Genomic DNA, 14006 nt, shown 5'->3' with positions numbered 1-14006 from the left:
GGTGTGGTGATCTGTGGCGAATCAGAGAAGGTCCCCCTCCGGTGCCGATGGAGATTCTTCCGTCGTCCTTAGAGGCACGTGTACCAACCCCATGCTGCAGCGGAGTACCTCCGCGGAACTCTGACATTACTACAGTTGCCATCGGATGGGATGATCGCGCCCTAGCTGCCCGGGAGACGTGGAGTGATCGAGCCGGTCCGGCCGTCTTCTCCAGCAGCGGCAGGTCCTCGAGAGCTGTGCTCTCTGACGAGCAGTATGGCTTCTTTAACGCGTGGTTACCAGGCAGCGGATTTGGGGTCGAAGGACAAGTAGGCGATGAAATACCTGGGGGATAACTCCACGCGCTCGACGGGCCATAGGCCACGTCGTCGCTCATCGTTAGGGGCAATTAATTGCCCGTCTGCCTCTCCCTCTCCCTCTCCTTCATGCAACGTGGGACTCGTGTTGCATATTGCTTCTCATCCGAGCCCAGCCTTAGGCCATGTGGCCGATCTCCAGTCTATCTCCTCCAAAGCCTCTCTTAACCCGAGTGGAGATACTTGCTCGGGTCTGGACCCGATTTCTGTAGATAGCCTCTCGGCCATTCCACAACCCTTTCACTCCTCATCCACTTCTCATTCGTTAGCCATTACCTCGTCCAAATACGTCCTTCCCCCTAGCGAACCTCATCCAGAGTATCCCAATCGCTCCGACTCCCCTGTTGTCATCTGGAAAACCCCCAACCTTCTTCTTTCTCCCTTGCATACCTCCAACCGAGTCCCTACTTCGACCCTAACGTCGAGTCTTCTAGGAGAGATGTCTAACTGCAGCTTTTCAGATTACCAGTCTCGCCCCTCATCCCCCCTTTCCCCTTCTAATTCCTTCCAGCCCTTTGTTGATTCCTTGGAGCTGGGCCCGATCACGCTATTCCAAGACAACCTTTCCAGTGACGTCCTAGTGGCGGAACCTCTTCATATGATTGCTAATCCTCAGATTGAATCAATGCGCTCGGAAGGGAATAGGTCTGATCTCATTGCCAAGCTTCAGAATAAACGATGGATTAGAGAAGCCATCGGGAAGGTCGGGAGGTCTCTCGGTTTATCTTTCAGGGATCGTATGGAGGATTACATAGCATTATTTCAGTGCATAGAGAATAGAGGCAGACCTATTGAAGAGTCCAGATCTCCAGTAAAACATTTAGCCAAGATATCCAGCAGTCGCGAGCTTCAACGATTGGAAGCCAGTCTAGGGTTTATCTCAGCTTCGAAAGACAAATCCAGGAGGCAGGGCAATCGGTGAAGTGTCCAGATCTCTAGTAATCAATGAAGATTTTCTCATGGAATGTTGGGGGGTGGGCTTCAAACATAAAAGGAGTCTGATTAAAGCCTCAATTAGTAGGAAAAATCCAGATGTTGTGTGTCTCTAGGAGACCAAGGTCTCTCTCTTCAAGGACAATCTGCTGGCTACCTTGTGGAGGGCGAATGACACCAAGTGGTTCTCCTTGGATGCTGTTGGTAGCTCGGGTGGGATTCTTGTTGCGTGGAAATCTTCCAAGAGGGACCTCCTGTCCTCCTCAAGCGGCTCTTTTTCGGTGTCGGTCAAGCTTCAAGATAAGTATTCAAATTTCCAGTGTCTCATCTCTGTTGTTTATGGGCCTAATATTGATTCCGCCAGGTCTTGAGTTCTGGGACGAATTAACTCATGCTAGACAATCCTTTTCAGGTCCGTCCTATGTGGTTGGCGACTTCAACGTCATCCGCTTTACGGAAGAACACTCTAGAAGGAGGTCTTCCTTAGCGATGCTTCATTTCTCAGAGTGGATTCAGCATCAACAACTTATTGACCTTCCGATATTAGGAGCTAGGTACACCTGGACCAATGGCTGAAGGTCTCCTCTTCAATCCAGGTTGGATAGGTTCCACGTATCTCCTGATTGGATCGAGGCTTTTCCTTCTGTTCTCCAAATTGCCTTGCCGAGAACCACTTTAGATCATTGCCCAATTTTCTGTCTGTGGAGGAAGACAACTGGGGCCTGAAACCTTTCAAGTTCAACTCTTCTTGGCTCCAGACTGATGGTCTTCGGCAAAAGATAATCAACTGGCGGTCAAGCTTCCAAGTGTGTAGGGCATAAGCTTCTTTGCAAACTTAGACTTCTCAAAATCAAACTAAAGGAATGGCATCAGCAGGAAGTTCAGAAGAGAGAGGCCAAAGTCGAAGCCCTTCTATCGGAACTCTAGTGTATTGATTTGGAGTCTGAAGCTAATTCGATATTGTCTGACTCTCTTTCCAGGCTCATTAGCATTATCCAGGCCATTTCGAACAAAGCTCTTGACGAAGAAGCCTCCTGGAGGATCAAATCCAGAGTCAGATGGATTGTGGAGGGCGACAAAAATACTAAATTCTTCCATAATATGCCCAATATGCATGCCCGATCTAAGGCCATTCTTAGCATATTTGATAACGGAAACAGAATTGAGGACAAAAAGGCGATCGAAGACCTCGCCATTAACCATTTCAAAGACCTTCTGTCGTCTGAAAACTAGACTAGACTGCGCCTCGACAACATCTCCTTCAGCAAATTGGAGGTAGTTGATGCTGAGTTTCTGGATTCCCAATTCTCTGAAGATGAGGTCAAGGCTGCAGTTGACGCTCTGGGAGGGGACGAGTCCCCAGGGCTAGATGGATTTCCAATCAGCTTTTATCAGACCTTTTGGGAGTCTGTTCATCAAGACGTCCTTCTCTTCGTCCAGGAATTTCACAGTAGAGGTAGATTATCGAAAGGGCTCGGAGCTTCATTCATTTCCCTTATTCCAAAGGTGGCTGGGGCCACCTCTTTCTCTGAATTCAGACCTATAAGCCTGATAGGGAGCCCCTACAAAATCCTCGCTAAAATTTTATCCTCTCGGCTATCAAAAGTTATAGGGAATCTCATCTCGCCTAACCAGAATGCCTTCATCAAAGGAAGACAGATCACGGACGGAGCTCTTATCGCAAATGAAGTCCTCCATTCCTGCCACAGGTCCAAGTCGAAAGGTAATTTTTGCAAGTTGGATGTGGCCAAGGTATATGATTACGTTGATTGGGATTTTCTTCTCTATATGCTTACTCGTATGGGTTTTGGGGCCCAGTGGAGAAGGTGGATTGCTGCTTGCATCTGTTCGGCTTACTTCTCCATTATTCTAAATGGATCCCCTAGAGGCTTTTTTAAAAGCTCGAGAGGGCTACGACAGGGGGATCCCCTGTCCCCTCTTCTCTTTCTTATCGTCGGCGAGGCGCTTTCTAAAATGCTGATCAAAGGGCAGGATCAAGGATCCCTCCGTGGTATTGCGATGCCTAGGTTGTCTGATCCCCTAACTCATATCTAGTTCGCTGATGACACCCTTATCTTCTCTGACTCCTTGACAGAATGCATCAAGAACCTCCACACTGCCTTGCGCTGTTTTGAAGCGATCTCTGGCCTCAGGATTAATATGAGTAGATCGAAGATGCTTAGAATTAATGTTCCTTCTCAGACTCTCCAGTCTTTTGCAGCCACGCTTGGATGCCATATAGATACATTTCCAACTTTTTTTGTCGGTCTCCCCCTCTCTGTGGGACCCCTGCCGAAATCTATTTGGGATAAGGTCATCAGCAAGTTCCAAAAGTATCTGGCCACTTGGAAATGCCGATACTTATCTATGGGAGGTCGCCTTACTCTTATTAAAGCAGCCCTTTCTAATCTTCCCCTATACTTCATGTCGCTGTCCATATGCCCAGGCCCGGTTCTAAAGTCCATCGACAAAATTAGAAGAGATTTCCTGTGGTTCGGTAAGGAAAACCAGAGGAAAATTCATCTGCTAGAATGGAAGGAAGTATGTAAATTGTTCAGGCAAGGTGGTGCCATTGTTAAAAATTTGAAAGTCATGAACATGGCGCTGCTAGGTAAATGGTCTTGGAGACTAGGCTTTGAAAAGGAGGCCCTCTGGGCCTTGATTATCAAAGGCAAGTATGGCTCTTCCCAAGGTGGATGGTGGCCTAAAGATTCTTCGTACTATAAGGCCTCTCATATCTAGAAAGGTATTCTTACAACTAAGAATCCAGTGATCGAGAATAACAACTATGTTTTGGGCAATGACTCTTCTTTTCTGTTCTGGGAAGACCTATGGGTAGGGGAAGAACCACTTAAATTTCAATTTCCTCAAATCTATCGGCTTTCTCCTGATAAAGATATCCTCATCAATAGATGCTTCTCTCTCACACCTGCTCAAATTGTTTGGGATATCAGATGTTCCAGAAATCTCAATGGCAGCGAATTCAGGGAGTTCACGGCTCTTTAGGACTGCATATCTAAGACAATGCCTCATAGAAGCCAACCCGATAGCCTCGTTTAGAAGTTAGAGAAATTAGGATCCTTTTCCATCAAATCTCTTAACTCCTATATCTATCTTGCGTCGTCCCCTTCACATGACGTTACCTCGTTCATCTGGAAGTACCCAGTTCCTCCTAAGTTCATTTGTTTCGGCTGGCTAGCAAGTCGCAATAGAATCCTTACTATTGACAACCTGTCTAAGAGAGGCATGTAGATTCTTAACATCTGTCTCTGTTGCATGCGTGAGGCAGAGTCCGTGAATCACCTGCTGGTCCATTGTTCTTTCATTTCTCAAATCTGGGCAGATTTTTGTCAGAGTTTTTTGGTCAGTTGGTGCTTTCCAGATTCGGCCGCCAATCTCCTGTCTTCTTGGAATGGTCTCAAGCTTGGGAAGACAAATCTATCATCTGGTGCATGGCTATTCTAGCTATCTGGTGGGCCGTTTGGGAAGAAAGAAATGAAAGATGTTTCAATGATAATTCTTCTTCTGTTAAGGTAGTGGGATCCAGGGCTAAAAAGATGGTGATCGAATGGGCTACAAATGTTGAGGATTTGTATACTTTTTATCTTAGTTTTTTAGGCTGCTAGGGGCTTTCTGCTATCTCAACAGATTTGCTTCTCTCCTCTCCTGTTTCCTGTTTCCTTTTTTTTTTTTTCCCCTTTTCTTTGTATCCCTTTTCCTTTTAGTTTAATAATTTTCAGTTTGTTGCCTTTAAAAAAAAAGGGTAGGTATAGGAGGTAGAGGCTAGGAAGAAAGGTCGGGAAGAGGCCATGGTTGAAGGGATAAATCTAAGGAATCAGGATGGGTGGCAAAGGGCAGGACAAAGTATCAGTGGTCCCCTGAAAAGTAACTAGATCCTCCACGTTGAATGTGGAACTAATTCCCATGGAAGGTAGAAGATCTACCTCATACGCATTGAGACTGTTTCGTTTTATAATTTTGAAGGGTTCAGCGCTACGCGCGTGTAACTTACGAACGGCCCCTGGAGGATACCGCTTGGGCTGATGCGGACCATCACAGAGTCCTCAATATTGAATTCTTTAAAACGTCTATATTGGTCTGCAGAAAATTTGTAATGTTCATTACTAGTAGTGATCTTTCGCCTGATTTCTTGATGCAATGACTCTGCAGACTCTGATGGCCTATGGGACAATGACATAGGGACAAGATCAATAGGCTTCCTAGGCTTGTAACCAGTAACAACTTCAAAAGGACTTAGACCTGTGGACCTATTGACAGAACTATTGAATGCAAACTCGGCTATGGGTAGTACGGTGTCCTATGTCCTGATATGCTCTCCCACTAAACATCGAAGTAAACTCCCTAGGCTCCTATTAACCACCTCGGTCTGGCTATCGGTCTGAGGGCGGTAGGCAGAAGAAAATTGGAGCCTAGTATTCATCATGTGCCATAGAGTCTTCCAAAAGTAACTATGAAATTCAAGACATGAAATTCAGATATGATGTGCAAGACTTCAGGCTTAAGATCACATTAGTTCAGAAACAATTACACAAATTCCATATCTCACACAAAAGTCCAAACATTCAATTAAGGGGAATCTATGTGGGTCCAGGCCTACACATGTTAGGGCTGGAGCAATAAAAATTATGAACCAAACAATACTTAAAGGGACATAGAAATCATCCACACATGCATGACAAGCAATCCCTAATCCAAGGAATTCACCAATTTCAAATCAAGGAACCTTAGGGTGAGAGAAGGGGTAGAAATTGGGGATTTAGAACAATCTAGGGTTAGGGTTTGGGAAATCAGACTGATGGTTGGCTGCACGTGCGTGGGGCCCATGAATCCAAAAAGGCCTCCCCTGGGTCTGGTCGGCCAGACCTAGGCTTCAAAACCCCAAGCTCTCACGTCGATCCGACGAACGGCCTGGGCGTGATGCTCCGCCTAGGGAGAAGATCTGCTGCAAAAACTGATGAATTTGAAGCAAGGATAGTTGTAGAAGGTGAGACATATGGATGGATGAAGGTAGGGACGGATGGGGATAGATGTGGCGTCGCACCACGGTAGTTAGCCCTTCTAAAAGGGAGGGCTTCACACCCACTTGAATTTTTCCACAACTCAGAAACTTAGAGAGTAGAAAAAAACTCGCAGGAATTTTTATTAAACTTCAATGAATCAACAGAACTACAAGGGGTGCCTATTTATAGGGAAAACCCTATAACCCAAAACTCGCGCCATATGCGCAACCTATTACTTGGTGATGAAGTAACTAAAATAAAAACCAATCAAAGAAATCTAAAGCATTCATGAAGTTCTAAATAATATAAATAAGCAAAACCTAAAGTATGAACTTAATCCGACTAGTGGGCCATGATTTTGAGATCCCATGATGGATTTTTCTTGACTATCGGGCCCACTCTTTTGAATCAAACTTCATTTTCTAATTAGGAGACCCTCCTTAGACGTCGTCATAGAGCCAGATTAGCGGTGGGGCCCTCCTTCGTACGTACGTGCGTAGGGGGGCGGCGTGCGTGCACGTGTGGGCGGCGTGCATGCGGCTGTATGCATGATGTCCCCATCACCAACCCTATGAGAATCCCTCAACATAAAGGGTTGGGTAGTCCAACAGTGGCAACCTTCTTACCCCCCAAGCACTTCATTCTTCCGTATCCACTCCATTATTTCCGCGTCTTAAATTGCAAGAATCATGCTATTTCAGAACTCAGGCGGCCCACAATGTACCTGCATGATGGACAATCCATGACAAAGGTGGGACCCACATGATGGATGGTGAACATCAAAGATGGGTCCCACATGATGGAGGGCCCACTTCAAAATGTGGCCCTGCGTGGACTATCTACATCAAGTGGGCCCCACATGATGGGCAAACCATAGAAAAGGTGGAACCCACATGATGCATGGTGGACACCAAAGGTTGGTCCACATGATGAACGACTCATATTGAAGGTGCCCCTCACATGATGAATGGTCCCTGTCAAGGTGGGCCCACATAATGCATGGTTCACATCAAAGGTGGGCTCCACATGATGGATGACCCACATCAAAGTGTGGCCCAACATGATGGACCATTCACGTTAAGTGGGCCCCACTTGATGGACGGTCCACATCAAAAGTGGGATCCACATAATGGATGATGAACATCAAAGGTGGGTCCACGAGATGGATGGTTGACATCAAAGGTGGCCCACTCGATGAACAATCTATATTGAAGGTAGGGCTCCACATAATGAATGGTCCACATCAAGGTGGCCGACATAATGGACGGAGTGGGCCTCACATGATGGATGACCCACATCAAAGTGTGGCCCCTTGTGATGGACAATCGACATCAAGTGGGCCCCACCTAATGGACGGTCCACATCCAAGGTCTCGCATGATGGACAACCCATATCCAAAGTGGCCTAACATGATGGGTGATCCACATAATGGGTGCACTCCACACGATGGATGGTGGACATAAAAAATGGGCCCCACATGATGGACAACCCACTTCGAAGGTAGGGCCACACGATGGACACATCAAATGTGGATTCCACGTGATAGGTATTGGACATTGAGGGACCCCACATAAAGGACAATTAGCATTGATGGTGGGTCTCACATGATGGATGACTTACATCAAGGTAGGCCCCACATAATGGATGGTCCACATCAAAAGTCAACCCCTAATGATGAATGGTCCACATCCAAGACAAGCCTTGCATGATGCGCGGCCCACTCTGAAGGTTTGGCTCACACAATGGACAATGCACATCAAAGGTGGGTTCCACATGATGGAGGATCCACATCCAATGTCCGACATAATGGGCAGCCCAAATGTCTTAAGACATGAAGGTTGTAGCCATCCATTCTTTTGCCATTTGGGGCATGATCAATCTATGATGAGATCCACCAAAAGAACTGTTTGGATTGTTCTTATAATGGAGTTGTAATCTTTAAAAGTGACATTAACTACCCCTAGAAGGAGCTCTTATTTGAAGGTTTTACCAAACATGCTTAATTCATATAAGAGCTTTTTAATGTTTTGAAAACCTGATTTTACCAAATGAGCTTATTTAAAACAAGAGCTAGAATAAAAAGAGCTTGTTAGAGTAGCTCTTATTAGATACGAGTAGAGATGCCAAATGAGCCCTTAGTCTATGCGTAGAAAAGTTTGTCCTGATAAAAAGAAGTAGAGGAAGGCTAAGTGTACTCTGGCTAGTGCACTACTTTTGGCACTTGCTTCACACATGGCAATGAAGCTCACCTGTTGGAGATTGGAGCTGCTCATCAGGAATCCAAACTGTGTAAGATGCCTTGCTTTTAAAAAGAAGAAGCTGATTTAGTCATCAAGTGGGCGACCCATGCAACAAAAAAAGGAATAGTTGGGAAAAATTGACCAACTGTCCACATTCTATGTACTCGTGTGGGTCACCTGATGACCAGATCAAACTATTTTTGAGACAAGGTGGAGAGTGGGGATATCCTGATGAGAGGGTCTGTTCTTGCACCTGTGCCTCATTACCACGTGTGTGAGCCAAGTTCTGAGAGAAAAGTTTACATGCTTGAAATGCACTTAGCATTGCACAAAGAAGTCAGAATGACAGCAGGAAGAGAGAATTCCATCATAAAAGCTGTTTCATCATGTCTTCCACATGTATAGTCCAAAGGAGAAAAACCATGTCTTCTACATCAAGTCTTACACATTTATCTGGCACATGTTGTCACTTTGTTATTTTTTGTTACACAACACTATTGGAATGGTTAACCTTAATGAGTGTTTTCTTGTACTCGTTATTGGAATTGGAGAACTTTTGTGCCTGTGTCAGTTATTTGTTCATGCTTTTGAGTTTTGAGTGTTATTCTTAGAGCCTGTGACCCAGTTTGATCTATTATTGTTGTTTTTTGCTAATGCCATCTGGTCCTGTTTTTGTATATTTGTTATCCCCTTGGTTTTTTAGGAATAACTTACTATGTAGCTTGAAAGTTTTTTGCAATGTTTACTTGTAAAAGTGCAATTACTTCACACTATTATGAAGCAGATACAATGATCTTCTAATAGTTTTGATGAAATGCAGGCTGGGTTTGTAAATTCCCTTGTGTTTGCGAGATCCGGGCGCTTCATTGTAGCTGGAGTTGGACAGGTGAGTTTACTCAATTATAATTCTTGTATCTTGTATCTAGGTTTTCACATTTGGTTCATTGTTTTCATTCAATCATGTCATATATATATATATATATATATATATATATATATATATAGATATAGGGAAATGCTCACCTGCACACCAGTTCGCACGGAACTGGTGCGAACTTTTTTGAGAACCCATCATATGTGATGTGGATCCAAAATCTGAACCGTTCATGTGAAGCAGCACCTCGTGAAACCCCCCGGGCCCAAGTTTTACTTTGATTTAAAACTTTGATGGACCATGAAAAATGAAAACAGTTTCCTCCCTTGATTTGCATCTCTTTGCTATGGCCCACTAGAAGTTTAGATCAGGTTGAAAATTTTTCACATGGGGTTTCATGGGATTCCGCATCACATGGACCGTTCAGATTAGACACCCATGACACGTGTGCAAAGGTGCGTAGGTGCGCAGGTGAGCATGACACTCTCTCTCTCTCTCTCTCTATATATATATATATATATATATATATATATATATATATATATTGTAAAGGAGCATATCCATAGTGTACTACAAACCCCCGTTACCACATATATGCGCTCACCACCATTACCGATATGGGGGCGTAACGACCGTTACGATCCCCGTAACGGTTGAATTTTTTTTGCCAGAAAATTTCTGAAAAAATATTTAGAAAATCCAGTATGATGTAAATATTCCAAATGTGTATTCACTTTTTGTTTTGAACATGTTTATAGTACCATAACGGTCCATGCTTTGGTGAGAGTGTTGTATCTAGTTGTCTGGTAAATTTATAAACATGGTTTATGTGTCTCTAATATTTACACCACAATTAAGCATTAGATTAGAAATTGAAAAAAGGCATAAATACTATTATTATTATCATTATTTGATTTCTTGAAAAAATGGCCCTCAGAGCTTCTATTCACCCAAATCGCTTCAATCTACAGTTTTACTATAGTAAGAGTGGTCAAAATATGCTGTAGAATAATCTAGGAAAGTTTTTGGGAAAATGATGAGAAAAATGGATTTAAATAGGAAAAAGTGACTGTTTTTCAACTGTTACAGGGGTAACAATTGTTATACTCCGTAATGGCTGATACAATCTCAAAAAACCAATTGCCCTATTTCATTCCCGTATTGCATTACGGTCATGGCCATTACTTATACGTATCGGCCTTTACGGCCGTGTCGTGACGGATACAGAACAACTTGCCTATGTAAGGCTTGTTAGATTCGTAGCGATGCAGTATCCCATACAACCATTTTTTCATAGTGGATTGATTCAGCCTCTGTAATTTGTAATGGGGTTGACCATTTCCTTTATGTAATGGCTGATATGATTGTAACATAGCCGTTTTCGAATATCATGACAGTGATGTGTGTGGCATATGAACCATTCAACAAAAAAAAGAAAAGAAAAGAAGAAAGATGTGTATGTGGCATATGACCCATTCATATGATGCGTTCCCTCGAGGAACCCCAAAAGTGAGCCAGATACACCATCTGGAATAGTGGAAAATTACACGTAAAACCTATAAAATCTCTTGGTCGAGGCCCACTCGAGTTTTGGAATGGCCCGAAAATTTGTCAGACCCTTCATCCAGGTGGGGTATGAATTGGTTGGATAGTGGGATGACATGAACATCTTGGTCTGCCCCATAGGAACCAATAGTGGATGTTCAACCTCCATTGTTCTTTTGCTTGGCTCACCTTGGTCATGGATTGGGATGGTTTTGGGCTCTGGTTCTTAAAGGGGTTAATGCACCTGATGGATGTGGTGGATGCCTGGCACATCAAGGTGGGCCCCATGGGACACTTGTCATGCCTGTGATGGGTAACATACACAACTGCATTTCAGATGTGTCGCCCAAGCCGGCTGGAAGCTCGATTAATAAATTGGCCAAGCCGTTGCATAGGTTCTGCAAAATTTTCTATTGAGGCTCAACATGAGCCTGATAATGCTTATAATGTTAACGAATTGTCTAGAACGAGGCAAAGAAGGAGGAGAATTAGCAAGTATTTACTTTTATCTAGAGAAGGGAGGAAGAAATGTCTGAAATGCCTTGCCCGTCTTGACTATTGTCTAGGAGGAGGCAAAGCAGGAGGAGAATTAGCCAATATGTGCTTTATTTGTAGAAGGCAGGAAGAAACGAGTGAACTATCTTGTCCCTCTATAACCATTATTTGGTTCCCTCATGGAACTTCTCGTGTCCCTCTATGACCATTGTTTGGTTCCCTTATGGAACTATGGTTCATTCAGCAATTTGGATCCCTCCGTCATTTCTGCTTTTCACCAGAAACACGGGAGTTGGTTTGTCACTTGAAACACAATGCATTCACTAGAAACACGGGAGTAGGCTTGTCACTTGAAACACAATGCATTCCATTTGCAAGTGCTTCGTAGGGCTGATTGGCACTAGGGATTCAGTGTTGTGGATCCTTTAGTGCTTAAAGAAGGTTTGAGAATCTTTTCATCGCTCCTTTGCTTTCATTAGGTGGGCCTCTACTCTGGATTCTGAGTCATGGACACTTGCATTCATATTTGATGAAATTCATGACTTCTGTATGTGGTCCAATGTTTCTTTTAACCACGTCTATAGGAAAAGGTCAATGAGTACAGGCAATGTCTTTTGGAAGGGCTCATGAATACCCGTTGCTAAAAGAGTAGGGGTTCCACATGCCTATGGTTATGTCGGGAACTTGTGGCCCTGGATTGATGCAAATTTAGAAGGGGTTAGGAACTTAGATAGTTAAAATCGGGGGGATCTTTGTGGAGTATGCAACCGGGGCAAAGGCCCATCAAATGAACTGTGCATCACTGAGAGATGGGCCTCATTTGTCTAAAAGCTTAAGGCTTGTGGATAATAGCAGCACGTGGGTTGAGGATGGGATAGTTCAACTTAGAATACAAAATGTAGCTTTGAAGCCATTAACTGGAAACAGGCACTGGATGTTTCCAGCAGAGAGCATAATCATGGATCGTCTTTGGCAGGATTCGAATTGAAATGTAAGATTTTGACATCTCTTATGTGATTCATTCCATATTTACACAATTGCTTTTGTTATTGTTTGAAGTTATTTTCTTCTTTTGATAATGCTTTTTTATTGACCCCCCCCCCCCCCGGGTGAATGCTGCAAAAAGTCGCGGTTGTAAATTGTGACTCTCCCATTGAAATATATGATTAAAACTGGTGTTTGAGAACAATCGTAAATGCTTTTTTTTTTTTTTCGCATCAGGAGCCACGCCTAGGAAGATGGGGACGGATTTCGTCTGCTCGGAATGGAGTTGCTGTGCATTCCCTTGCTCTTTCAGAAGAGGGTGTATGATGAACCTTGCTTTTGAAAATTTCACAATTTTGACTAAAGCTAATGCTTAGATAATTTTAAGCTTGGGGAATTCCCCAATTTTGGGTGATCAAAATGTATCTTTTGCACTGCTGCCACCATGGCATTTCTGTCCCGCTCAGATGTCTCGTATCATTTCATGTTTCAACGAGGGAAAAAAATGTAGTCATCTTTGAAATGCAATATACTTGGTTTTGTGGCTTAGAAATCAATGCCCCTCTCGGGAAGCAAAATTGTTAAAGAGGTTTTCTCAGGTCTCATTTAGCACCAGAAATTCTAGGCAATTTGCACTGGAGATTGAAGAGGCAAGTTATGGCACGTATGCAGGGTAACATATTGAGTGAGAGTGTGAAGATTAACTGAGATATGCCTTGTCTGTCAAGAGATCCCATGCAACAATTAGAATGGGCTACCGTGGTGTGTTTATCTTCCATCAAACCTGTTAATCAGGCTTAACTCATCAGGAAGAAGAGAATAGAAAAATAAGACTGATACAAAACTAATGCAGGCCACACTGTGTGAAGCTTCTAGAGGTTTTGGATTAGCAATTTTACATTGTTCCCATTGTTTTGGCTCCTATGCTTTTTTAATTTGCCTTACCTTTTGTAGGTACAAATATATTTCTCACCTGATGGGAGTGGATTTTACACAAACAAGATGGACCCTACATAGTGTGTGTTTTGCAAGGTGTCAATGGTTTTGGCCTCTCAAATGGTGGTGCATGATGGGTGTATGGTTTCCACCTCTCAAATGGCGGTAGAAACTTTGGTACTACATTATGGGTGATACACAAGCAAACACGAATTTACTTAAAAATTGCATGCAAATAGTACAAATAAATCGAATTAAACTGTTCAAATTGTAGTTCCCAATTTAGCTGCATCACGAACGAACCAAACATTATGCTTATGTTTTTTAGCTATACGCTTGGTGGACATTTTAGTGGACGGCTACAAACTTAGATGATCGGCTGTCCTATTTCATCAAACAAGTATCCATACACCAATTGGAAGGTTAGGACTGTGGACCAATGTAATTCCGGGATGCCTCTTTAGTGACAGAGGCCTGCATTTGAATTGCCTGCAACCATGGGCTATAGAATTCCTAGAACTGTACACGAGTCGAGCTGTGTCGAGCTTGGCTCCGTCCTTGAGCCTGATTATCCAGCTTGGCTCGGTTCAGTCAGTTGCTCAGGCGGCAGCTCGAGTCAAGT

General features: G+C 43.6%; 1 protein-coding gene across 1 annotated transcript in view; it reads left to right on the top strand.

Moving 5' to 3' along the window:
- Positions 1-13005, top strand: part of LOC131253286 (U3 snoRNP-associated protein-like EMB2271) — a 73989-nt gene extending 60984 nt beyond the window's left edge. Inside the window, exons 6-7 of the mRNA XM_058254235.1 lie at positions 9371-9436; positions 12686-13005. Of these exons, the coding sequence (XP_058110218.1) occupies positions 9371-9436; positions 12686-12775 (156 nt within the window). The 3' untranslated portion in view covers positions 12776-13005. The remainder of the gene's footprint in view (positions 1-9370; positions 9437-12685) is intronic.
- The last annotated feature ends 1001 nt before the right edge of the window (positions 13006-14006 follow it).

This window comes from Magnolia sinica, chromosome 8 (genome assembly GCF_029962835.1).
Source record: "Magnolia sinica isolate HGM2019 chromosome 8, MsV1, whole genome shotgun sequence".
Lineage (NCBI taxonomy): Eukaryota > Viridiplantae > Streptophyta > Magnoliopsida > Magnoliales > Magnoliaceae > Magnolia > Magnolia sinica.
Note: the sequence above shows the minus strand (reverse complement) of the source record. Positions and strands in the feature narration are given on the sequence as shown.